Genomic DNA, 27,838 nt, shown 5'->3' on the forward strand with positions numbered 1-27,838 from the left:
GAAACTGAGTATACAAAGGTAACAATATTTATTGATCCCAGCATACCTCAATGGAACACCTCTTCCTTTTCTCACCATACAAGGCCTCTTCACAAGCTTTCTCTACTTGTGAAACTTACCTTTATGTTATGGAGGGAAACCAAAAAGGGTATGGTTCTTCTTTTACTTACTTTTTGAAATTGATATAATTATCCAGCACGTTCATATCTTAAGCAAATTTCCTCCTTTTTCTCTTACCTTCTTTTTCTACAGAAGAAGAAAAAGTTTTGTCTGTAGAACTGAGAAAAGACAAGGGGCTGCTGGATCTGCAATACAGGCAACGCTCCAGCAGATTAGCTGACGCAGAACTGATACAGCCATAAGAAGTATCAGCTGAAAAGCTGTCTACAGCCACCAAATTCCCTTCAGAGTCAACTACTTCAATATGGAGGTAACATTATTTACCTATTACAAGCAGCTGTGATCAGCATTTGTGTCTCTGAAGCACTTTAGAAGTCAAGAAAATTCAATTGCACTCCATTCCTCATTTTTCTCTTTCTTCCTTTATGGGTATAACTTGCTTCTTTTTACTATTTCAACAAAACTAAAATGTGATGTTGATGCATTGATAAACCATGACATATCTCCCAGTTACACACACACAGGTGTAATGAGACTACTTCAAAGCAATCCAAGGCCACTGCTTTTTATTCTTTATTCCCTCTATGGTATACAGAGATGCAAAGTGGGATCCTTCCATAAAGGAAGCATTAAAACAGTAACAAAACATCCTCAGCCTTTCTCAGGCTTAGGAATTCATCCTTGCGAGTGGAGCTGTTAGCATAAGCATTGCCTTTTTTCTTTTTTTAAACATAAAAACTGAAAGGCTCGTTGTTTTAAGGTGGTTGTTTTTCCTCCTCCTGATAGACAACAACACAACCAGCATTTTTCTATTTGTTTTTAATTTTATTTATTTATTTAACTTCAAGCAGCTATTTAGTTCCCCAATTTCTAGAATTAAGCGGAGCCTCTACAGGGTTTGTTCTTTCTGGGATTCTGATACTAAGAGATTGACTCTTCAGTACAAGTTTAACCTAAAATTTAAACCTATGCTTAAACTCAGTTGAATTCAACTCTAAAAGCTCTACCACCAGTTCTTCAGGGGAGTCACCCGCCCTCCTGTGCTCTGGCTTGCCTGTTGCATCTCCCCAGCACTGCGTTCCTGGCTGCAGATAGCTGCAGCTGAGCCTTTTCCTCAAGCCCTTTTGGACCATCAGCAGGAACCTGGCTTCAGGTGATTGCTCAGAAGACTGCAGCAAGCAATCCATCCATCTTCACTGACCCCTTATTTAAGCACTGCCTTATAGCTAGTCTAATATGACCTCCTGAGTTCAGTCAGGCTCCCGGTGTCCGACGGATGAAGTACAAATCCTTTATCGAATAGTACTGATAAATATTTGAATTCCAGTCCACACAAGCATTCTTTGGTACAAACTTTTATTATCTCACACCATCTTGCCACATCTATCATTGATACAACTGACATTCATATTTTTCTGGTGCCATAAAGAGTTACAAAGAGTGTAAAATAGGCTTTGTAGTTCAGGAAGTAAAGTCTTAAGGACTGATGCTTAAAGACTTTTTGTGAATCGAATCGGGTAGAGATGTTCACTCACAAGGCAACAGGCAGGCATTGCCAGCTTGAGCACTTCGGAGAAGCAGTATTTGCGTGGTGAAAATGCAAAGCATATATCTTTTTAATAGACGACTAGCTTCCCTGGGATTACCCATCTCATTAAAAGGCACTAAGAGTAACACACCACGATGCAGGTCACAGTAAGTGTGGGCATCCCACCAAAAATCTGAGCACTGCCTGATCTTCTGATCACAGATGGGGCAGGGGTTTGTCACCATTGCTACTAGCTGTCTGCTCTTGCTTTGTCAAGCATGAGCTGCACCAGGAGACTACAATGATACTCTGCTGAACGTGGGAAGCCCCTCTATGGCTGCAGCAGGTGAAGGACTGATGTCTCTGCTATTCACAACAGATCTACAGCTTCCAGGTTGCTCTGAAGCAACATGGTGTTCAAACAGGGCTGTTTTACAAATCCAAATACTAACACAGAGGAAACTATTTTAGAAGATAGCATGCCTATTAGAGATTGATACTCTCTTTTAAAATAGTCCTAGACATAAAGAAAATTTAATAAAAGGTAGTTTGTAAGGACCATCACAGGCAATATGCAGTGGTTATTGAGAAGAAAAAATACTTATATTGCTCAGAGACTTCTTTTTTCCTCCATCTTCCTGTGTTACAAAGCATAACAAATACTAGTAGTCACAGTAACACAATCCCTACTTGTTCTAACTATGCCAGTTATGCATGATATTCAGAGCCCACAAATAAGTTTCTCATGGAATTCAGAAGTAAGCCTATTTGTAGAGTACCCTCTGGACCAGGTATGGCCCCCAAATCAGTATCTTTACATTCTTTAGAATTTTTTTCTGAATTGATTTTATCACAATCCAAGCACTTCCCATCCTCACCCCAATGCTAATGTTTTCAAATTTACATCCTGAGCTTCTATATCATTAAGGCACTAGGAAAAGAGCAGGTTGAAAATGAGAGGAAATATCTCACTAGAGCAGATGATCTAGGATGGAAGCCTGACACAGACTCCAAATTCTTCTTTCATGACTGTATCTGCACTCCTCATCAGGACAGGCAGCAAAAAAACAAAACCAAAGGAAATTTCACATAGCTGGCTAAGCCAAAATGGGTCAGTGATTATTCAGGGCTCATCACTTACTACAGCATTCAGGATGCTGGCCGCCTCTTCCCAGGTGTCAAACCTGCCACATTTGACTTCCCTAAACATACGCCCTTCCAAGAGCTGAAACAGTCCTGATCTTCAGTTCATGTTAAACATTCACACTCATAGTGCTTCCTCTTCTCAAGCTCTGCTCATCACTCCCCAGTTTCTGCTGAATGATAAGCCAATATTCATTATTTTGTATTAATACACAGTTCTTCAGAGATCTTAACCCAGGAAGAGACGGACAAAGCAGGAAGGAGTAATATGTCTACACCACAGTGATCATCAGGCACCAAAAGCATTGGGAAGGCAACAGCAAGAATTCCAGCTCTCATCCCTGCTCCCAGAGAGACATCCATAGTCCTAAAGAAAGTGAGAGCAGGATTCACTGGCTGGGCACCTCTGAATGACTGCCATATACCAGAAGGTATATATCGGCCCTCCTAAGGAAACCAATCTGCTGCTGGAGGTTTTCTAGAACTCCAGACCAACATACATCTGGTCTGTCTGGCAAGTATCTACACAGCTTCGGGGCTTCAGTTCAAAAGGAATCCACTCCTCAGGAGTCAAAATATTTTGACCCTTCTCCTTGAATTTTGCTAAGATCTTTTCTTTACAAAGTTTTAACTTTTCCCAAAATGCCAACTGCGTTTCTCCTGAGGAGAATCAGATGTGTCCAATGTAACTGTGTTTATGGAGCCAGCACCACCATTCCCAAAGCACGCATGTGCTGAGCTAACCCAGCTGCAGATGCCCCATGCTGCCCAATGAGCAAAAACTGCTTAAAGCAAACCAAACACTTCAGTAAAACCAGGTCTGCTAAGTCCAAAAGCATTTACAAATACAAGAATTTCATTTAAATATATATATATATTTATACTATAATTCTCTTTACAAACCATCTCAGAAACCTAGGCACTTTAATTGAAAAAAGAGTTTGGCTAAGATATTTTTCCTTCTCTTAGATGGATATCCACATTTAAGATAAACCTCTCAAATCTAGGCAGCTGGTTTGTACACCAAGCGTCCTCTTAACCTGCCGCACCCTACAGCTGTCCTCCCACTGCTTTGGCAATTATAGCTGTCACTCCAAGGCACTGCTTTCCACGTACTTCCCCACGTCTATCAGTGGGGAAGAAGACATAAATCAAGTACACTTTCCTTGGTGAAATTTCAGAACTAGACTGAACAAATTGGGCTCCCCTTCCTTGCGTGGAAGTGCTTGGCATATGATAGTTTTTCATTTGCGTAAGAGGTGAAATTCAGATGATTCCCACACTACCGTCGTTGGTATACTTCTGTCCTGTGCCTGCCATCTCCTTTGAGACTAAAACTACCAAACAAAGCTGATTCATCTTACAAACTGATGATCCAAAGTACAGCTTGTCAGAAAAAGTCACATTATTCAGTGCTTCCCACCACCCAGCACATACATGTGCACGGAATAACTCACTGTTCTTCATGCAAACAGCGGTTGGTCTGCTCCATTCCTTGGACAAACTACTTTTGCTGATATCCTGTTCAAGGCAGAAAACTCGTATTTATTAATGATTTCACATGCAAATGGCTTGCAATAGCCAACTACTGAAAATATACAGCTTTGTTTGGAAGAGCAGCAGGGTTTTTTTCGACAGTAAGAGGACAACTTGCGTTTGATACATGTGGGTTATAGTTCCAATGTCTAATGACAGACCTCTGTGGTACATACACTTTTCCTGCTCTTGCCCTCATGCTGGGGCAGTTTCCTCTGCTCAAGCTATGGTAAATTACCGTGGTAGTAAGAACAGCAGTGTTGAGTCTCTCACTGGCATTTCTAGTACAGATGAACCTAAAAGGACAACTCGAAACAGCACTGGCTTTGAGGCTCGCACCCTAAAGATGCTTTTTTTTGTATCCATAAAATAAAGATCAATAAACTATTTAATAATCTCTTCTTAAAATTATTCCTTACACAAGGATAATTACAGATTGCAAAATACAGATTGCAAGAACGAACTCTTTCGGCATACAATATTTTTTTCCATGAGATTTAGAATTACGGATTGTGGTTTACTACTCAAAGATAAGAGTTTTATGCTCAGGGATCCCATAATTTCCTTTGTGTTCTTCAAACAATTTTCTTAGTTCCTGTAGATATATCGCATGTAGCTGTTCAATCTCTTCAGTGGTGGGATTCAAGTTCCGTTTTACAGGGATGGGGCTTCCCACTGGAAGTCAAACACAATAGCAGGATTAGCTTCATTGACGTCTCCTTCTGAGTAAAACTGCTCTCCCTCCTGTAGTGGCTCTGCCCCAGCTCCCAGCAAGCTGGCAGAGTCACAGCACAGTGCTCTTGCTCTCAGGCCTCATCCTGCCTTTCACAAACCTAGGCCCTGGGTCTGTTTTCCCCTCTCTGTTGTTCAAATTCAGATAAAAGAGAGGCCTACAACCTCACAAACACATGAACACTGAAGGAAACAGAGATATTCTCCAATTTATACAAAATGGGCATCACTGCACCTGTGCCAGAAATTTCATTGGTTACCTCAGCCTAGGGAGCGGTAGCACTTAAAGCCCCAAACCCTGTAAGGTGTCTCTGAACCATAAGTTGCTCACAAATACCCTTCCAACCTAAACATCCCCCACACATGAGATGCTGTGTGAAGCCTGCTATCACACTTCTTCAGCTGGAGGAAGGTCTGGAGGGAACATGAGGTAAGTCCACAGAAGTCCAGAGGGCAGTCTCCTCCACAAAACGCTTTAGTTAAAAAAAACTCCAATTTGCTGACAGAGACTTCCCATGATCTCAGTCTTATGTTGTTCAGTCACTACAATTTTTGACAGCTGCTCTTCTATCACTGGAAATAAATGGAGGCACTGCGAGCATAATAGACTTGACAAAGATTGCAGAGGAAGTAATCTTTAAATCTTCTTTTAGCTTCCTTCTAGAAAAACAGAGTGTTAAAAGCACTCTCCAGGAGCTTTTACAAAAGCACCTCAAAATCCCTTTCAACACATATTGCCACTTCAAATTGGGTGGTGTTGACTAACAGGAAGGAAAGTGCAGCCAGAGCCACTCTGCATATTCCTGCTGCAGGTTCAGCTGCCAAGAGCTCTCAGGGCCTGCACCAGGTGAGAACCCAGCCCTGGCTGGAGCAATACTTTGAAGGGGGGGAATCACTGCACATCAGATGCAGCAGTTCTCGGAGCTTGACTGGAAACATCAAACCACCCCCCGAGCCTTTCTGCAGAAGTCTGTTCTCCTCGGAGCAGAGAATTTCTTGTGGAATTAGAAATTACACAGATCTCCCTCAGATCCAGCTTTAAGCAAAATGCTCAGATCAATACTCCAGAGCTGATTCTGTTTCTGAAAAGCAGTAATCATTTTCAGGAAAAGCAAAGTTACTTCACTTGTGAAGCCCTAAACGTGCACACTTAGACTTCAGGGACCTTGCTTTTACTGAATTGCCTCTCTTCGCTTTAGGGACAACAGCTTCCTAGTGTCTGCTCCAGGAGGAGGAAACTCAGATACCTGGCCACGTTGGTAACACAGCAAACCAGCTTGGGTGGAGGTCAGTACAACTCCACAGCTTTCAGTAGGAAAGCGTTAGCTCTCAAGCCTGATCTGAGCCATGCCACAATCCCCCCCACGCATGCAGGGAGATGGTAATAAATAGTTTTCAAACATGAGGAAATAGAGACACCAAAGGTAAAGGATTTCATGAGATCATACAAGTTCTGTTGCAAGAAAACTCTTCCAAACTGCCCGTCAACATGGCATGCATGTTCTTACTTTAACATGGATTTTTCCATAGCAAAAAAAAAAAAAAGAAGGGGGGGAAGGAAACACCATAGGGAGCTGAAGGCCATCTAAGCAGCAGCCTGCTGAAGCAGCCGCAGCAGAGCTATGGCAAGGCACCCTCTTCCCTGCTCCATCCCTCCCAGTCCCAGTGAGCACCAGCTCAGAATGACGCCAACTCCTTCCAGCAGCCTTGCCTCGGAGTGCCGCTGCAGTGGCTGTGCAATACCAGGAACATCCAACTGCTGCTTCTCTGCAGGGCTAAGAAATGGAGATGCTGGGCATCTTACAACATAACTGCAGCACCCAGAAACCACAGCAGTGGCTGCAGAGCTGTGCCAGCCCTCTGTATGGACTGGACAACCCCTTTGGTTTCCTTGAGGACTGCTGCAGCTATAAGCCTGGGAATAACTGTGAATGAACAATACTATTTGTTCTGGGACAGAAAGGGAAAAGGGAGAAAGGATTTCCTCCTTTGACATGGGGGAGGAGAGGAATTAAATATATATATATATGTGTGTATGGAAAGGTATATTTTAAACCTCACATACTTGCTTTAGCTGCACAGTAGCCAGATATTTGTTAGATTTATAAATTTATACAGATATTAGTAGAACTTCTATGCATTTTTAAACATTTGCAAAAGCATTAGAAGAGGCACGAGGAACTTACCAACAGTATGAATAGGTTGCCTGAAAGGTATTAATCCAAAACTGTATTGAAATATTCCTCTAGCGTGAAACAATGGTAAAGCAAAGCCCATTATCTTTTGCAGCTTCTCCTGTACATTTCTGAGCCATGAACCTTTGGGGTTTGCAACTTGCTTGAATAGCTCATTTTCACCAAAGGAAAACACCGGGACCAAATGAGCCCTGCAAAGCAACACAATGAACAGTCAGGATCCCACACCAGCCAGCATTTGCACTGTGGTTCACAACACCAAAGGAAACTTTCCCAATAACCAGCACAGAAATCCTCAGCAGCTCTAGTATTTATCAGTAGCAGGTATTCAGTTCTTCTGACAGGGAGCTGCTTTTGGCTGTGTAGGATTTTTGGATTTGTTTCAAAACAAAAAACAAAAAAGTCATTCACACACAAGTAGCATTGAGTATTTGGACAGTATTTAGCTGTTTGCTACCCATTAAACCTTTTATGATCATTCATAATAATAAAAATGAACAATTGTATGCATCATAATTATGGTCTTATCCACCACTATTTCAGCAAGTCCACCCTTGTTCCACTGCATTTTCTCCTTTGGCAAGGAAAGAAGTCTCATTGCTAACCTTATAATGCTCCCAGCTGGGTGGTGTCAGAAACAGATCTTAGCCTTCCTCTGCCTTTTAACTAGAATAATGCATGCACTTGATTTCAGCACAAAAGGCATGATAAAAAACAGACATCCATACAAACACGAGTACAATGCCAAACTCCCCCACTGTCCAACTCCCAGTGAAATCCTACTTCCTCCAGACTTCTTCGAAAACTAGCCTTGATCTATTTTTATCAGGGGTCAAATCATACTCACAGAAATTATATTAACTCATTCTGGCTCCTTCACAGCCTAATGAATGTTCATTCCATTCATGAACTGGCTGGGAGGAAGGGCACTGACTAGCTCCTGGACAAACAAACAGCTTAGGCAGCTGGAATCAGTGCAATCATCCCCAAGAGGCAAAAGCATCACTATATTTAAAGCCTCAACTGCAGTATGTTTTAGATAAATTCTTAACTTGATCAAATTGTATTCTACACAGTTTAAGCTTAAACAAAAACAAAACATTACAACAACAGAGTAATCCCAAGCAGTTTCTGAAGGATACTGCTTGGTTTTATTTGCTTTACTGAAGTCTTAGTTTCATTCATTCCATTCAGCTCACACTGTCTTTCAGAAGACACTGTAAAATAGTCGTATTGCCATAATATTGTTGAGATGAGTTATCACAAGCTGAATGCCTGACGAGGATACATCTAGGACAGAGCTGTCTGGAAAAGTGTCTGTGGACAACCAAAACTCTCCTGCATGGACAAAACAACTGCTTCTATAGTTTCTCAAGCATGAGGATCCCCAGATACTGTCATTCCCACTCACTATCCTGAATGGTATCAGCTCAAAGGGTGGTTTCTCATACAACATATCACCCAGCCACCTGTAAAGAAAGTATTGGAAAGCCTGGTACATAGTGTGCTGTGTAAATACTCCATTTTTACTACAAGGTTGAGACAAACAGGAAAATCTGGTGGTGCAATAGCACCCCGAGACTGTGAGATTTCTTCTAATCTGGATGGTAAAGACTTTTGCAAGACACTATGTAGGAGGTTGTGACAGAGAAGTAAGTAACTTCTGATTGTGAAACGAAGGATAAGTTAGCTGATTCATCACTTCTTTCATATCTTTAGAATTTCTTCACTTCATATCAGATATCTGTATTACCTTGGACCAAAATGCCTTCCAGAAGTGCAGAGGACTTCAGCTTTCATACTTAAGAGCAAATCTGATGAGCTCCCAGCTGAGGAACAAGAACTTTTCTGTACTGGCAGTGTAAGAGCCAGGGCCAGGGAGCACAGGACTCCTGGTCTATGCACTGCTCTCTCCTCTCCTGGTATTTGATGCTGTGGATCACAAGCACCAGGAAGATATGCAGGCACTTACAGCATGCGTTCTTTTCACCCTCCTCACACTGCAAACGTCCCTTGCCCTTTCATTTCCACAAGTTGGAAGCTCATTTCAGATTTTGTTAGTTGTTAGAAACAAAAGATGAAAGCGGAAGCGACAACTGGATGCCTTTGGCACAGGATCTCAGGTGTGCCTACAGTGCTGCAAGAGCTGTAGCCGCTAGAGTCTCATCATGTCCTATCGCCATACAGTCCAAAGCCAGATCAGAAATACAGAAATGAAGTCAGGTTTCCTACAGTTCACACAGAGGCCGTTTGCCTTGAAGGTGCTCAGACCCAGAATAACTCGCAGTCTAGCGGTTAGGATGATCACGTGTGAGGTGTAGGTAAGTCAGTCAGGTAGGGCATTATTTCTAGACACTAGGCCTTTCTTAAAGAGGAGAACCATTACTTGAAGCACTGAACTTAAGAAGAAGATGGCCATGGTTGTGTTTTGTAAGTGCCCGATAGTGTTGTCATGTGTTGGGGATGCTCTTGAAATCAAGGCCTTGAAAGGCACAGGAGTATCTAGTTTCTCAATCCAAATCAGCTTAGATGAGAGATAAATACCAACCTTTGTGAACTGACAGATCAGACATGCTCAAAAAAAATAAAAAATAACTTAAATAATCTTCCAAACATTATGGTAATAAATAAAAACTCCTCATGAATTTAGTAGCAGTTGGACAGAGATTAGCACCTATATGTGTCTGATCAAAGTCCCAATTTAAATACACGAATGTTGTTTCTGGGTACAAATTCCACTAAAATGTTACTTTATCAGGGTACAGCTCTTTTCTGAAAATCCTAGTGACATATATAGAAAAAAAAACTAGAATATTCTGACACATAACAGTTTCTAGAAGAAAATAACCTCAGCATCCTTTGTGAAAGCAAAGCACTTCTCAGAGCCCACCTTTTTTCTTCTAATTGGTAGTTTAAAAACTGTTACAGATCTGTCAAGGATTAATATTGTTTTCTTACCGTTCTGCGTGTCAATGTATAATCCTGGGAGCTTAACAGACAGATTAGCAGGAATAAGTCATTGGTTCGAATACTTCCGGTACATTACATTTCTAGACTAGTTCAGTATAAACAACAGCTCACGCTGTGTAAAGCATTCAAAAGATATTAATGCTCTCTGTTTAGTTACATGCTGATAGATGTTTGATAGTAAAAAGTAAGCTAGTTTTTCTTGAGATTCATTCCAAATTTCCCCAAAACTTACTTTGGTAAACAACAATCTTCAAAAACAAAAAAGTCTTCAGAATAAAGGTGAAAAGAAATCTTCCTGGAATACATTTTACAGTGATTTAATAAAACAGGGTCTAGCTTTCTAAATTTGTTTGGCTTAGAGTGGTAAGAAAATTCTGTCTTATTATAACTCCAATTTACATAAGAGAAAACAACGTCTGCATCGCTCAGCAATAAAAGCCAAGGTTTACTAATATTGTTTCACAATTCTTACATTTGCTACTGCAATATAGAACAACTAAAACAGATCACCCAGATATGCTAATAACTCCACCTACTGCTCATAAATTATGAAAGACAAAAGGGATTTTTCGACATCTAGGTGTACAGACGAGCTCTTATGTCAGATACCTACACATTCATACACAAATAGCTCTTTCAAATTCTAATTCTGAGTTTACTACATATAATTTGTACTATATTTAAAACTCTGTATTCAAAGCATGCTTACTGGGACAGTCCAGATGGGAAACCTACCCATGTTTCAAGGCCATTTTAATAAAGCCTTTCCTCTTGAGGATGTTCAAAGTCAAACTTCCAGGATGTGCATTCAGGGATTCCTCGGCTCCTCCGATCACAATGATGGACGCATGGCCACCTCCTTCATTATTCAGCACGTACGAGACACTCTCCTTGGAGGCAGAAACCATTCCTTTAAGAGCAAGCATTACGAAAGTCACTCACTGATGCTTCACTTACAAGTGCAGTGGAATATATAAAATATTTTTAAATTATGTCTAAATGACATTTTTAAACAGTTACAGCACGACTGAGTTGAAAGATTTGAGTTCAACACCCCCACTCTGCGACAGATCTGGTCTTAGTTAATAAGTCCTTTAATTTCACACTGATGAGCTAAAGTGCTGCTTGCCTACCACAGAAGTAGGAGATCTTGAGGGAAGAGTCAACTTTCTGTCCCAGCTGGCTGTCTGCTCAACTCCACCTCAGGCTCTATGTCCGAGAACAGCACAGCTAAACTGCAGCAGATTTTGCTGAAGCAGCAGCGAAAGCCATAAAGCACAGAGGGTTTAAGAGAATGACTAGAGGACGTGTTAACTCAAACGATGATCTGCAGTGCCAAGCTGTACCCCTTCTTCTCAAAGCTACAAGCAGCAGCTCCGCCTCAGGCAATGGACACAGCAGTGTCCGAAGAAGCAGGAAAGGCTCAGCTGCATTATTCCCAATGATTGCATCGGCTTATTCTCTAGTAACCAGAGCCTGTCACTCAAATTTATTTAGGCTAATCTCTTTAGGCTAGAATAGCAGTAGTTTCCTGGTTTCCTAGTGCTCCTGCCAATACTAATACTTCTAATCAGAGGCACACTGATGTATGCGTCTGTAGCATCAACTCACACCTTGCTCTGAACTTGACATTCCGAGAAGCGTCCTTTCTAACAGAAATAGCTGACCCCTCCAGAGCAACTTTGTGCCCTAAGTCCTATTTAAAAGGCTCATAGTGGTACCACTCACCCAGCAGCCATATTTAGTTATGTTGTGTTGAATTAATGTCATTCTAAATGACAATCTAGAGATCAAATCTAGGTTGTTTTTTTATTTTGTTTGTTTGTTTTCATTGTGTGATTTTTGGTTGGTTGGTTGTTTTTTGTTGTAGTGTTTTGGGTTTGTTTTTGTCTTGTTGTTTTTACAGGGCTAGGAACAAACTGTGCTCTTCCGGGTGCTGAGTGAAGGATTCACCTCCTTTTTTCCCATTACAGACATTACAAAATGGATTATGAACATGTCACAACAAAGACAATGACTGTGATCTAGTTTTGAGAGCTGGCCACCAAGAGAAATAGCTGGATCTTGGGGTGAGTTCAGAGAACTCAGTGAAAAGCTGTTTCCATTTGCCATACGCTCCTTCACAGTCACTGTTACTCTGAAGAAGGCAGCTGACCCAGGACACAAATCATGCGAGTGATGCTCATTCACTAGTCAGCATGCATTTTCCCTGGAAGAGAAAGCTAGAGGCGCTGTCTTTCCCCAGGACCAACTCCTCTCCTTGCTGAAGGGGAGGCAGAGGACTGCTCCCCGCTCCCCCTTGCACAGCAGCTTGGGTAATGCTGTGACTGCTCTTCCCAACGACAACTGGCAGACTTCAGAGATGGGGAGCAAAAGATCCCCTTTGGTATAATACAGGTTATGAGGCAAATTATAAAACACTGGTTTACCAGCTACACACTGGGGAAAAACAAGTTAAGATGCTGACTATTCTTTAGCATGATTTTACTCAAGTTATTTCTCATCTAGCACACAAATGCTTGTTTCTACAGGTCAAGACGGCAAAAAGAGGTAAACTGACCTCCAGGCTAGGCAATGTTCAAATTTGTCATCTTGCAACATTACTAATCCCTTAACCTTGCAAGCCTCAGAAAAACCCTAACAATAACATTTGCACTGAAAGGCGCTTCTGGAATGCTGAAGTGCACGTGGATTTGTAATTCTGGTATCAACCTGAGCTCCCTCGGCACGTTTCCACGCACGGAGCAGACAGGTAGTTTGTCTGAAATCAGTGTCCATGTTGCAGTCAGGGCTGAACGCTAGATCTGTCTCCCAAACCTACTCTCGTCAGCAGACTGTACTTACTCAAACGCTGTAGTTTAATGAACTTAAGTAAAACAACTCCTGTATTAAACCACCGTAGAGGAACACTAGTCCTGATTCACTATATATTTTTCTATTCCCTGACCTCTATTACTTATTATTTGTATCTTTTATTACTGCAGCACCAATGACAAACGTGACCCTTTTATATACAACAGGTGCTCCGTTCCCCTTCACTGTTGGGCTGGGGAAAGTCAGCAGATGAAATCAGTTCAGCCATAGGCTCCTTAGCTCCTGTTCCCGCTCCCCTTTCTACCCTTCTTGCCACATCTAGAAGTGTTAGGCAAAATTTTGCAGTAATACTCTAATGACCAGCAATTACTTGACCTTATCTGTTCAACTCAGATGGTGTTGTAAAGGGTAGAAATAGGGTGTTTGACCATAACATTTCAGATTTAATAACTATCCTTAACACCCAACAAAATCAAACTATTAATAGAGCTTATTCTCTGAGTAGTCTTGCAAGAACAACTACTGGGAACCGTTCCTGCTGTAAAGCTCTTCCTTGCACTGGACCCACCTGCACTGCCTGTGCCACATACGATGCAATAGAGCAACTCAGACTTCCAGTAGGATCAATTTTAATGATCAGCGCTCTAAATTCAGAACTGATCATCTGAAGTGAAATAACTTACAGGTATAGCTTATAGGTACAGGAGAAGACCTTACATTTGAAGCAGAAGCTATAATACGGAGCACAGCTGAGACACTCTGATTTTACCTACCAGCACTCATTACGTATTCTCTGAAGAAGGGACAGCTGAACCAGATGGGCATAATATGAAGATACGGAGTAAGCCCAGGAAATAAATTTTTGAAACTTGGGCCAGTGCAAAAGTTTCCAAAGGCTCCAGCTACCAGGACCCCATGAGGGTGAAAGCCAAGTAAGTAGTTGTGATTTGGATTCAAATCTGAAGTTTTTATAAGCTGAAAAAGAGAGATGGTAGAGGACGTTTTAATATTCATTTCACAGGGGTTCTCAAAAACAACGTGTAGAAATTGCAGGTTGACAGGATACAGAACCAACGACAATTCATTTCTTTCTTCTAAGCACTTTACTGTTCTGTTTTAGAGTTGAACAAAGTTTAAATAGATAAATATAAAAAATAATCTCTGAAGCCTTTACTGTGCTGAGGCACTGTCTTGTGACCCAACAGTCCAGGCAGAAATCCAGCCCGTTCCCCCTCCCCTGCCCCTTTCTGACACTAAATCTCAGGTTTCCAAGTTTTATAAAGATTTTAAATGGCATAACCCTTATAATCATACCAAAGGTGAGTCCTAGACGTTAGTCCATGTTCATGGCTATTCAAACGGTCTCTGTTCAAATGTCTACAGTCCAGTGTGAAACTTTTACTCACTTGAATGGGGAAGTATTCCCTGAAGTACTTCCAGACAGTCCAGCTCCTGACCCACTGGGACCGCCTGCCCCCAGCACATGGTGTTTCCCAGTCGAGGTAGAGCCACAGAAGGTACAGAACAGCAAGGAACCAGAAGTTGCCCAAAATCAAGAGCACAAAGAATCCACAGCAAAACTGTGCTGCAAAAGAAAAAAAAAAAAAAAGACAAAGAAAAAAAAGACATCACAACTAGCATTAATCACAACTGTCTTTTTTCAGATCTTGAATTCCCAGCCCTCGCATTGTTACCGGGGATGCTACTGAGAATGTACACACCTTGAAGGCAGCTTGTTTCACGTCGTGTGAATGTTGTTTTACTGAGGCAATTACCTACAAGGATGCATCACCTCCGTCTATATTTCTTACTCTGCACAACTGGGGGAATCAGCCTAAGATGATGCTTGCTTTCTTTAATAGAACAAAAGCACGAGCTGAGAACCAACACCTGCCTTCTCCCTGCAGTGAGGGTGGACATTAACATTTGGTAGGTAACATCTGCATTACCTAGGGCAGACTAAAAGGAGACAGCAAGAGCTAACAAAGATGTGACGCGCCCGTGAACAAGAAGATGGGAGGAAGGGTTAGAAAGGAGAGGGCTGCAGCAAGATCTCCTTTCTAATAGGAATGCTGCTGGGCAATCGTTTTCCCTTTCATCTTCTTCATTTCTCTACCTATAGAGTAGGGAGGGTACTTCGACTCCCCGCAGAAAGTGCTCTGCAGCTGACAAAGAAGATGTGCTAGACAAGACCAAAACGCTAGGAGGTTTCATTTCAGCCTCTGAACATGTTACTGCAATCAGAAACTCACCACGTCTGTGGCAGCACGGTGTCAGTCTCAAGCCCTGCTACTTTCAGACACAGGTTAATGAGGATTGCAGCATCCTACTACAATACCAATATGCAGGAAGTGTGTCATACACAATTCAAAAAGACAGAAAAAAAATACACAGGATGTGTTACTTTGGGGCTCAAACCCCATAGGGAAACTCCCTGTGGAGACATCAACCTTTGTAGGATTTGCAGAACCTTGCACTCTTGCAGCAGATCAGGCAGGTATAAGCAGTGAGGTAAAGCCAGTGCAGAGGCGCACGCTGCTCTCTGCCCTGTGGTACACCTGACAGCCTGCTCACTCTGGCTTCTTGTGAGCAAAACGCATCAGGGCATGGATCAGAGTACGGCAGCAGATGCTGAATTCCCAGAGCCCGGGCTTTGGCATCCTATATTTATAGGACGGCAAGCAAAACAGGACCCTAACAAACAAACAAAACAAGCAAAACAGGACCCCAAAACAACCCTAGGTCAAAACTGAAGCAGGATCAAACAGCAGTGTTTGAAGGACACTCCGTGCTTCGGTACCATCAGTACAGAAGCCCACTGCTTCCTGCTTAAACAGGCAAACCTGGTCTCACACAAAGAAACACCTCAGCAAAAGCTCTAGAAAAATACCCCAGCTAACCGAGACTCACAGACCTTCAAAGTCAATGTGGAAAACTCCCCCAGACTGCAAGAGTGAGTTCTAGGGAACACTTTTAACAGAGGACAAGTAGCGTGGGTGAAGGATGACACTCACCGGCGCTGCTCCCGAGGGAGAACCCCCCGGGTACCCCACACTGGCAACACTTCAAAATAGGGAACAGGAGTATTTGGAGGAAAAGTCATTATCTGTTCTTTAAAAATGAATCCTGAAACTACAGGAGTTCACAGCAATGATAACCTGGACAAGATGACAAGGTTCATGCACTAAGCTGGAATAAGCACAAAAGTTTTTTAATTGCCATAGGTCAATGAGTTTCAAGTTCCCGTGAAGAGTTGGTGAGTACTTGTATTTCTGAGCCTTCCTTTCAGAAGGATTTTTGGCTCAGTGCAGAACCACGTGGCTTTTAAGTATCTGTTACCTAGCCAAATAGCTGAAAGGGGCTTTGGATCAAAGCATCCTTGCTGCGAGAGCTAATTAAATCAGCAGCAAGAAGTGCAAGATAGCACTATTCAATGCTGTGCAGGCAAACACGCAGTGGAGATCAGCACGCTTGCTGCTTGCTTTAGCGAGCATAGAGCTGGAGCCAGCGTTACTGTGTGCATCCAAGGGGCAGGGAGTCCAGTGTGCTCTCTGCATCTCCTGAGAGAAGCTCAGCGTGCTGTAGGACAAAACCCATTTATTATTGCACTCAGTGAGACATGCAAAGCAAATTCCTTGTGCCATACCTCCTCATTACTTCAGTGCATTGACTCACAGCAAGGTGAGCAGAGCACCGATGACTCAAACCCAACGTGCCTATAAACACAAAACCTTGTTTTCTCCTTCAGAGAAGGCATTGAGCAAATAAATGGCAGCCGCTTTACCTTATTTTATAAACAAACTATTGGCAAAAGGTAAATGACTTGGAATTTGTCACCTCTTTGCATCCTCCTGAGATGTACTTCCAGTGCACACTGCCAGTGTCATTTTTTCGCTTGAACCTGAATTAATAACAACAGCGTTAGGTAGCAGCACCAGCAGCTGTCCTGCCCAGCCATGCTCAAACACCTGATGCCTCACTCATTAAATAGGTTCTGAGATTGCAGCGGTGGGCGTGAAACTCACAAAGCAGTTAAACACCACAGATAGGAAGTAGGAAACCAGATAGGAAGTAGGAAACCAGCACGTTGGGTGGGGAAAAGGTGGCCTAGGCAGGTGGAAGCTCCAAACCTATGTGCAGTTACTAAGGAGTCAGAAACGTTTGAGCAATGCCTATTGTGATGGCCACCAAATCTAAGCTCGCCCACTGGAAGAAAGCCTCCCATTACTCTCAGAGCAGTCACAGACCACGTCCAGCCGGTGCAGGCGTATCCTCAGTGGCCAGGGTGCTGGTCTCAATCCAACCCGCACTGCGGGCTGCCCAGCGCCTTCAGTCCGATTGCCTTCCAGAGCCGCTCACACCGAGACCTCTGGATTGCTCGACAGCTCAGGTCTGAACGACGCTGCAGGTCCTGCTGTAACAACAGCACACGGGTGCCCTTAGCAAAGCTTTTTGGAAACACATCGTGCTGCCACGGCTTAAATCAGCTGGAGGCTTTCAGCGTCAACCGATTTGAAGCTCATCCCACAGAGGATGCGATAAGCAGGACACCTTTATGCCACTGGCGTTCCCGTGGCTACACAAGTAGAGATGTGATTTCTAATATTTCTGCTCCTCTGGGCTTTGAGCGCACGTGCACACAAATACATAAAGCATGCCTGGGGAAGAAAGCAAGCTGAAAATCTTGTGTCTTACTTCTGTGGCCACAGGGGAAAAATGAAAGATGGCATGTTCTTTAACAAGCACAGTGACGTATCTAGGGCAGAACAGAGCTTTCTTCAGCCTTATTCTTCGGAGCAGCAATGCTTCCGAGCTGGCTGCTTGAGGAACAGAACATTGGAGGGAAAGCAGAGAGTTGCACAGTGATGATTTAGTCCCTAATGAGCATTTTTTCCTCTCTATTATCTCTCAAGGTAATAGCGATAAGTTGATTTTGGCATTACAAACTAATTCTGCCTGCTAGTGGCTTCTTTCATTAGAGAAAAAAACAAATGAACAAACAAACAAACAAAAAAACATCCACCTTAGCTTCTGGAAATTCTTTCTGAGTTATGTACAAATGGTAAAGCAAGGGGTAGAAATTAAAACGAAGTAATGCATACAGCAAATGAGCTCCAACAGTCGCACCAAAGGAAGATTTAACAGAAGGCAGTCTGCAAAGACAGTGAGCAAGCTCATGCCCCTGCAGAGTACTGCTCTGCAGCATTTACCCTCAAAGTCTCTAAAATATGGAGTATGTAACGTTAATACCACCCTGTTTAGATGCTACTAGTCTGCACCATTCCACCTACAAGCACGTTTCCCCAGAAGCACAGAACTTGCTGCCTCTTTCTACCCGTGGCAGATTCCCAAATAACAAATATTACCCCAGCAAAAATAAGGGGGGAACTTATTTAAACTAACTGCACCAGAAAATTGTTGAAATCCGCGTGAATTTGGTAGCCGTCTGCAGGACTGAGGCGGTAAGGAGGAGAGCATGTGCTGAATACGTACCCGTCCCTTCCCAGGGTGGCAGTCACAGTCAGGAGCCCCAGCCACCAAGATATTTCAGCATTCCTACCAAGTGAGCTGTATTTCAACACTACTGTGATAACAAATACAAACCCTCGGATGCCAAGGTTTGGAGGCTGGTTTAAGGGCTTGTTTACTCTGGAATTTGGTTGCTGTTCCCAAGGAAGCAGACCTTCCATTGATAAATACTGATAAACAAGAGATACGGAGCAAGAGGCACTATTGACTGCTAGATAGAGCGGCCTGGATACGGTAAATCCCTGAGTTACTGATTACCAAATCCTGAGACAGCAAGGCAAATAATGTATTAGTCTACATATTTCCTATGTCTTTTACTCCCCCATTCAGGCATTCAGTAGTAGTTATGCTCACATACATGATGCCACAGGAGATGGTCCTCGTGCCTGACGCAGCACAGCCATTTTTCTGCACTTCCATACCCACAGACATGGCTAAATTCCCTCCCTGAGACGCAGGTAACAGGGCTGGCATTCCTAGAAATACTCGTCAGTCAGGCATCAGCAAGCACCCTGTTATTCCCTGCGATCACACATCAATCCCTGCCCGAGGGCCAGCAGTGCACGTCAGGGGTAGATGAGCACAGAGAGGCGTGACAACAGGCAGCAATATCAGCCAGCGTGCCAGGAAGGCTCGGAGTACTGAAAGCAAGTTAAAAACACGAGAAGAATGAGATAGTGGCTTTAGTTAGCCAACTACAGCTGGCGAATCAAACCAGCACCAGATAACAAAGCATCAAGACATGTTTAGGGAAAAGGTTTTTTTTTTCCCCCCGCTTTAGCACATCCCACTGCACACCTGCTTTCTCACCACTGAAGTCACTTATTGTTACAGCAGCATCTCACTCAGTGGCAAATGTTTCATCACTTCTGTTATTCTGGGGAAGCCAGAGCCGTAACTCAAAGTTGTCTCCAGCCAAATTCAGAGTGTTTCATCCTACATGCTGCACGCACAGAAGTTTAATCACTAGAAAACAGGATGCACATTAATATACACCAGTGCCTTTAGCATCTTATTTTGTGGCTTCATGCATACTGAAGTATGGCTTTTATTCTGCAGTGATTTTGTATTATTAAGTATTTTGTAAATAAAAATGGGTACGTACGCAACAGTCACTTCCCAGACCCCCAGTAAGGACATGACCAGCCCCACCACAGCTGGGCATAGAAAACAAGCCATGAAAGAGGTACGTCAAAACAAAATCCCAGTATCCGTGTCTGACAAGGTTAAAAACACTCTCTCCCCCATCTCTCATCATCTGGACCAAGAACCACCCCCGCCAAGTTACTTAGGTCTGCTCCTGATTTTGTACATGCTCAAATCCCCCCATCCCTTCTTGCACCAAGCGCACAGAAGCCGACAGAGGAGCTCAGCAGCTCGCCTCCTAGCTTTATTTGGTCCAATTGTCATTTGATTTATGCAGGCCAGAGAGCATGAAAAACAAAAGGTACAGCACCTGCAAAGCAGCACGGTAAGCAAATCTCCCTGACTTTGTTTACATTGTTTGCCTTGAAAGGAACACCTCGACCTACCTGCTGCTGCCCGGGCACTGAGCACCTCCCGAAACAAAGCGAACCCCGCGCACAGGTGGGCAGTGCCCGGGCACACGGCTCGCCTGTGCAACTTGTGGGCTTGCCGTCTCCTTTCTCCAGGTGACTTTCTGCCTGGGGTTCGGCTGGACGACAGCACGGGCAGAGCAGGGGCAGACACCAGCGTGCAGCATCAGGCGCTGCAGGAGCTCGGCACGGGGCCAGACCTGCCCTGGGACTGTCAGTCCCAGCCAAGCCGATGAACATCCAGTGACAGTAATTACAGACAGAAAAATGCATTTATCAAAGTTGCAGCTTGCAGCTTTTTTTCCCAAAATAGGTACTCTGAAATTGCAACACCTCACATACTTGCTGTTTCAGCAGTGAAACCCTTATGACTTGAAATTATGCTCGAGTCTGAAGCTTTTTGGGATTTCTGCCTAACACAGCAAGAAACAGTTTTTGTGTTTCTTGTTTTTCAGTTTTGATGGCTCTCGTTTCCTAGACTCCAGGCGGGCAGTTTTGTTTTAAAAGCAACAGGCCCATTTGAGACACTTTTCTCTTTCATGGAACTTTACCTGAACTATTTTAGCCTGTTGCACTTCCACACGGCAGTTTCAGACACACAGCGTAGGAAATTGTTGGACTAGCTCCTAGACATCGCTTACACTATTTTAGAGGTCATTTTTGCTTCTGGACTCATGCTGCTGGATAACCAACAGCAGACCCACTGCTACAATAAAAACTCGTCTTTTCTGCTTGAGGGGAAATGTTGGCAGCTTACAGTAACAGAGCAGGAAAGCACGGGAACTTACACCCTGAATTCTAAGGAGGTTCCTTTTGTATCTAATGAAATGCTGTGTACATCTACGCGGCTTTTTGGAAGCAGAGGCAGGTTTATTCTGCCTACACTCTAAAGCAGAAGCAACGCATTTGTAGCACAGACCCAGGCCAGTAAGCAGTGCGAAGGAGCAGAAGTTAACCAGTTGTTCCTTGACCGATTAGCTCTTTCTCCAAGTGGTGATAAGCAACTGCCAGCTGAGGTCTGCAGTCTGAGGCAGCTATCGCGTGCACGTACTTCAGGCCAAATTGCGCGAAGCCTTTAGCCGCACAAGCAGGAGGGCATTGTAACCAAGGTGCCGGGGAGAACAAGGTGCAAAGACCACCACAAGGTGCTTTTTACATTAAATTTAGCTACTCTTAAGGGTCTTAGCCCGGAAGAGAAAAACAGTGCTGGATTTCCAGAGTCTTCTATCCAAGTCACATCACGGATTCAGTTACAACAGACTCGCATCCCCCTTACAGCTTATTCTGCACAACAAACCACATTTTCCCATGCCACCTACGAGATTTAAAGGATGTCATCACCTGCTTCAGCTTCTGTCTTTCTAGGCACTAATTTTTAGATTTCTCTTACTTTATCATTCATCCTACTAGGCTATTTTATTCAGCTACGGCACCTCACCACATCCTCAGTGGACAACTTTATGGACTAAGCCAGTACCCAATTTATTTGTTGCTCTGAACAGAAACCCTATACGATACCTGTAATACAAATCACTGGTTACCACCTGGTGTTACTGACAGATTTTTATATAAGAAACATTGAATCTGGAGAAGAGTCTTGCTTGGTATAAACTAGTTCCAGCCACGTTAGAAAAATAATGATAACACCCACCCAAACACCCCCCCTGGCCTTCCCTTCCCCATGAATTCGCACAGTATTTCACTTGTGCCTGGATATCGCCTGCACATCTGGAAGAATCCCTTTTGAATGCAAGAGCTCAAACAAACACTCGTTCCACGTCTGTTAGCTCAGCAGACACAAAAGGGTAAAGGACATCTACATGTAAGTGCAATCCAGGGCATGAAGAACCAACATCTTTTTCAGTTCTTACAGTTACTAAAGCCAACCGACTGATTTTTCCTGGATCCAAATGGATTTTTTTTTTTAACCAGACCATTCCGACTGACCTGTAACTGCAAGGATGCACGTACAAAATGACAACGTCACCCCAGAAAGCTCTAAAGATAAATGAAAGCAGATTATTATTAGCATAAATTTGTCCTCTGTGGGCGCATTTGCCAACAGATTTTTTCATGGTGACGTGCACTCACTTAAGCAGCTGTAAGACCCCCTCCTTGTTGACTTGCCTTGACTCTTACTCCCAGGCAGTGCCAGCTGCAGCAGACAGCTGCCTGCTGCCCCCCTTAACTGCAGCAAGGGGGGATTCTCTGCTGCCCACTCGCTTCAAGCGAGCACAGAGGGATGGGACTTCCCATATTCCTCAAGGAGGTGGCAGCATTGTCATCACATGCTAGGATAAAAATTCTTTCCTTCCACTGCCGCTCATAGCCGCTGCGTTATTTAGACTGGAATAATGAGATGTGTCGAGATTTAATTCAATAACAGAACAAAAAGCACAGGCTATTTACAGGCTAGCCACAAACATAAACAGTTTATAGTCCAACCCCATATAATTTAGAGGTAACAAAAACCAGCCAAATGCTAGGGATAAGTCTGTGAAGATGCCCCATGCCCTCCATGCTCCCCCCACATACAAAAATGACCTGGGCATGGCCAAATAACCTAACAGTTGTGAGACACATCAGAGCAGCATCTGAATGATCATGGGTTTCCAGGCTGTACAAGGAAGATGTGCACGCACTCCTTTTCTCCTTGTGACCCTAAAGGTGACTGTAAAGCGTTCCAACGCTTCCAGCGAGGCAGAGGCAGTCACTCCATCCCTGGGGTCGGGGCTGTCCCACACAGCTCGCCTTGCCAACCTGCAGGTCGGGGACCTGGTCCCGGGGGCTAAGGGTCAGCTTACCTCCTCGAGGGGCTCGTTTCAACAAGCCCCAGATAACTACCCGTAAGATTTGCTGTTGTGATTAGACGTTTAATGATAAGAGTCTGTTAAGATATTAGGAAAGTTCACGACAGAAGAACAATCAGTGGAACAAGTTTACTAAGTAGAATTGTTAGGAAAGCTTTATAAAGTACATTTTGCATAAGTTTACCAAAGTGGCTGCATTACTGGCTCTCAATTCACTGAGAATCTTTATTCAAATCCATCACCTGTTTAAACAAACAGTTTATTGAACTACAGTACACAACGTTATTTGACAGGATCAATAACAAGAGAGGCATTAGTGATGTAGCAGTCCTTATCGTGACAAACATTAAAAGTTTCTCTCAGAAACCCAGCGGGCAGCCCAACGAGATGCTGTCACTAGCATTTTAGGAACGTATTTTTAAAGGATTCCACGGGAAGAAAGAGACCCAGAGGAGGAAAGGCATCCAGAGCTCCCCGCGAAGAGAAGACCCCGAGCCCCAGAGCCAGGGGCAGCCCCGGCACCCCTCCGTCCTGAGCAGGGCACGAAGCAGCCCGATGCCCGGGGGTGCCGGAGTTAGCAAAAAAAGAAGGAAAACCCTCTCCTTTCCCCTTCCTTCTGGGGCAAGGCGGGGGGGAGGAAGGCTGTTACCCAGCAGCAGGAACGAGAAGATCCACTGCAGCACGGCGACCGTCTGGATCCTCCTCTTCAGGGGGACGTTGACGGGGGCGAAGCGGAGCTCCATGCTCGGCGCACAGCACCGCGGGGCTCCGCACCGCCACCACCTGCCCCGGCCCGGGACGCGCCCCTCACGCCAACGGCCCGGGCGCGGCTCCGGCGGGCGGGGACGGGGAGGTGGCTCCGGGCACGGCTCCGGGAACGGGAACGGCTCGGGGCACGGCCCGGCCCCGCACCTGCAGCTCCCCCCTCAGCCGAGCCCCCGCTACCACCCCCCGGTGCCCTCGCAGGCCGGCCGCCTCACGATTAGGCAGCGCCCAGCTTCGTGTTTTTAACCCATAACACGCGCACACACACACCCCTCCCCAGGCATGCAGACGACGCAATTAACGAATAAAAGTAATTTATTTAAAACACACCCCCCCCATTCTCGGCCGCCCCCACCGGGCTCCAGCAGGCGGCAGCGCTGTGGCGAGCGGCCGCGCAGGCGCGGGGCGGGCCGGGGCGGGCCGGGGCGGGCCGGGTGCCGCCATGCCGACCGTCAGCGTGCGGCGGGAGCTGCTCTTCCAGGCGCTGGGCCGCAGCTACAGTGAGTGCGGGCACGGCCCCGGCGGGCTGCGGGGATCGGGGTGCGAGCACGGAGCCGGCACGGCCCGGCCGCGGCACCGGGGCACGGCCGCAGGGCGGCCCCGCCGGCCCGGGCCTCTCGCCGGCTGGCCGGGCACGGGCGGAACCGGGCGATCCCACGGCGTGGTTTATAGGGGCCGCTTCGGGAGCGGGTCGGGGCGGGCGGGTGCTGCCCGAGCGGGGCGGTGTGACGGCGGGGCTCCCCGCAGGGCTCCTCGGCCTCCGCCTGACAGCCGGCCCGGCCCGGAGCGAGGGGCTGCCGCCACAGGGGGCCCCGCGGCGCCCTCGTGTCCCCGTGCCTGTCCGGGCCGGGGTGGCTCCGGCCCGCAGCCGAGCAGCTGGCAGCAGAGGTGGGCCCTGACGCTCAGAGCCCCTCGCTGTGACCGTGGAAATAACGTGTCCATAAATACGCTACCTGCTAAAGAAACTGCTACTCGGATGCAAACAAACCAAATTCTTCACGCCACTTGCGCCCCCCGTTTCAAAATGGTCTGTTATCTCCTTAGAAAACGTTCAAAGTAAACGCAACAAAATTTAGTGTTAGAGTTCTGAGCTCTGCTTGTAAGCCAAAACTCACTTCTTTCCCACCCCCCCACAGCTGATGAAGAATTTGATGAGCTTTGCTTTGAGTTTGGTCTGGAGCTCGATGACATTGTAAGTAATGTTTTTGTTACTTGATCGGTAGGTGGAGCAGAATGACAGCATATATACTTGGGAAGAGCCTGTGCTGCGTATTGCCACCGGATTCCCCAGGATAGTGCTGGACAATGCCCTCCACTATGCACCAAAAACAAATCTAGGCAAGGTCTGGAGGGGACCATGCCTGTGGGGCTGTTCTGAAAAAGTGATGTGGACAGGACTTCAGCGTCCCCTTTAACCTGCACAATCCCTCAGCAATATTGCAGCAAGGTTTTAAACCTGAAACGTTCTCATATATCTTTGTAGCACAGTCCAGAGTATGTAACACATACCTTCAGGGTCTGGTATAAAACATTATTGTAACAGATTGTATTAACACAGGTGGCTTGAAAAAGAGACCCCAAAAATTACTGCTTCAGGGGGCAAGAGACCCCAGTGTGGCATAGTGCTACAGTTTGTGAAGGCTGGCAGTCTGTTGACAAATAATTTGTTTAATTTAGCAGCATGAATATGGCCACAAGGCAAATATGGCAAATATTAAACATATTCACAAGATCTTACTGGCTGTGTTTTGTATGCATTTTTGTGTGCAATACCACAAGAATGCTTGCCCTGGACATTCTATTTCCTGAGTTGTAACGCATGTACATTTCAGGTTTTGAACTAGATTCTATACTTGTGAAAGTTTGCCGACCCTCTTGCTTGTATCAACATAAATCTTGTTCCAGTGGACCCCATTCTGGTTTTGCTTTTTGAATTAAATTAGCTGCTCTTTTAACTAGGTTTTTCAAAAGACATCTAACCACTATATGTTATGCTGTATTTCAGAATCACCCAGATAATACCAATCTTTCCTGATCTGTAGCCGTAAATAAGGTCCCAGTTCCCAACTGGGATCTGCTAGCCTGCAGACTCATGCTTCTATCTCTGTTTTAACAATTCAAATTCTAATAGTGATTATTTTTCTTTTGATATGTTGCATTACAATCTTTACATCTGAGAAAGATATTGATTTTATTTTTGATACTTGGCATGTGTACTTTGATTTAATAGTTCTTCCTTTTATGTTATCTCACTATCATAGTGCTGTCAATGATAAGATATTTCAGGTTAAAAACCTTTTTTTTGCTTAATTTCAGACATCCGAGAAAGACATTATAAGTAAAGAAAAAGGTGAAGGAAAGGCAGAGGGTGCATCTGACACTGTTCTCTATAAAATTGATGTTCCTGCCAATCGATATGATCTTCTTTGCCTCGAAGGGTTGGTCAGAGGACTGCAGGTCTTTAAAGAAAGGTAACAGAGTTGTGAGATTTTTGTGTGTTTTGTTACTTGTTTGAATACGCGTCCATTCCTGGTCAATAACCTTGCCACTTGACTGGATTTTGAGGACTGTCTGAGGTATAGGTAGCTGGATTTGTCAGATGTCCATACGCTTCCCTGTTGTTTCTCTGGAGAGGGCCTGTTACATACTTGTAAGAGACTAGACTAGAATCTTGTTACATTTTGGGTCTGTTCTACATTTTTTTCAACTGCTGTTCCAGTTGATACTCATCCTCTGTAAACAACGCCTGCAGAGGCACTTTGTTGTGCTCCTCTGTAATAAATAATGATACAAATAATTTATTTCACTTTTCTGCTATAACTTCATCTTCATGAAGGCATCCTTTCTATTCTAGTTATCTGTCTACTATTCAATAGAAAACTTAATGTTTATGCAGCATAAATAAAACCTACACGCCCAAATCCTAATGTCCAGAACCAGGACAATTGCTAACAAAATTTTCTACATATAGTTGTTGCCACATTTCTAATTTTCCTGCATTTTGCAAATATTGTGTTTTCCAGTTACAGACTTACTTCTTTTTTTATTCTAGGATAAATCTCCCTAGGTATGAAAAGATAATACCTGCTAAAGGTGAAGGTCAGAGGCTGATTATCACTGAAGAGGTAAAAGTGTTTACTGTACTGTGGTAGATTTATTGAACATTTCTCAACCACGAAGATAGCTATGAAATTGATTATCAGGACTAATTTTATAACAGCAGTGAGACTGAAAATCTTATTTGCAGAACAAGAGCTAAAGAAATTTTTAATATTTCTACTCAATGCGATTTATTTATAGGGAAGGGGGGTGGGGAGGAACAGACAAATTTTTCTGGGTGAATTTAGTAGCAGGTCAAATCAAAGTTTCAGGTAGTCGGATTGCATTTCCCTTCTGGGCTATTACAGGGTACATTGAAAACCTCATTGCCTCTACCAGACTTGGAGTTGTTTTATCTTTTTTTTTTTTTTCCTTGGATTTGTAATGTATTTTCATGATTTTTCATTTTGATTACTACTTTATAAAAGAGGATTTTATGAAGGAAAGGGCACATTTCATCAGTTTAAGTTTTGTATATTGTGTACTGGAAATTCATCATCTGTTGCAGACTGCCAAAGTCCGGCCTCATGCTGTAGCTGCGGTTCTTCGTAACATAACTTTTACCAAAGACCGTTATGACAGTTTCATTGACCTCCAAGAAAAGCTACACCAGAATATTTGCAGGTTAGTGCTTAAAGTAGCATATAGCATTTGTGTATGATTTGATCGCATTAAGATTTCACAGGCCTGTTGGGGAGAAACATTATATTGATATTCATGCTAAGGGAAATCTTTTAGAACAGCTCTCTTAATCCTTCTCATTTCCTTCCCTGTTTCTGCCTGTTCTCAGTACATTTCAGCATAAATAGCTGCTACATTTTCTGCAACAGCTGAGGAAAAATCCGTTTGCAGTAGTCCTACTGGAGATGCCTTTGACTGTTGTGTGGGTTGTTAACCTTTGTATCTCGTCAGTAGCATGCAGAGTGAAATCAATTTCTAGGCTTCTCAACGCTGCCCATCCACTTTCTTCAGTAAGATCTATGAATGTACAGGAATATTGAGCATCATAACATTATCTCAAGTGAACTCCAGCTCTTACTA

General features: G+C 44.1%; 2 protein-coding genes across 4 annotated transcripts in view; one reads left to right on the forward strand and one right to left on the reverse strand.

Annotated features, from left to right (window-relative positions):
- Positions 1 to 3,645: 3,645 nt before the first annotated feature.
- Positions 3,646 to 23,720, reverse strand: MOGAT1 (monoacylglycerol O-acyltransferase 1). The gene is made up of 6 exons (XM_035335103.1): positions 23,583 to 23,720; positions 14,445 to 14,623; positions 13,812 to 14,013; positions 10,960 to 11,134; positions 7,246 to 7,445; positions 3,646 to 5,002 (listed from the first exon to the last, which is right to left on the reverse strand). Exons 1-6 carry the CDS (start codon positions 23,674 to 23,676, stop codon positions 4,848 to 4,850), a joined length of 1,005 nt encoding a protein of 334 aa, XP_035190994.1. The 5' UTR covers positions 23,677 to 23,720; the 3' UTR covers positions 3,646 to 4,847.
- A 338-nt stretch (positions 23,721 to 24,058) lies between these two features.
- Positions 24,059 to 27,838, forward strand: part of FARSB (phenylalanyl-tRNA synthetase subunit beta) — a 37,712-nt gene continuing 33,932 nt past the window's right edge. For all 3 annotated transcript variants that reach the window (XM_035335100.1, XM_035335101.1, XM_035335102.1), the window contains exons 1-5: positions 24,059 to 24,198; positions 24,835 to 24,890; positions 26,015 to 26,169; positions 26,751 to 26,823; positions 27,306 to 27,421. In XM_035335100.1, coding sequence (XP_035190991.1) covers positions 24,141 to 24,198; positions 24,835 to 24,890; positions 26,015 to 26,169; positions 26,751 to 26,823; positions 27,306 to 27,421 — 458 coding nt within the window. In that variant the 5' untranslated portion in view covers positions 24,059 to 24,140. The remainder of the gene's footprint in view (positions 24,199 to 24,834; positions 24,891 to 26,014; positions 26,170 to 26,750; positions 26,824 to 27,305; positions 27,422 to 27,838) is intronic.

Source organism: Oxyura jamaicensis, chromosome 9 (genome assembly GCF_011077185.1).
Source record: "Oxyura jamaicensis isolate SHBP4307 breed ruddy duck chromosome 9, BPBGC_Ojam_1.0, whole genome shotgun sequence".
NCBI lineage: Eukaryota > Metazoa > Chordata > Aves > Anseriformes > Anatidae > Oxyura > Oxyura jamaicensis.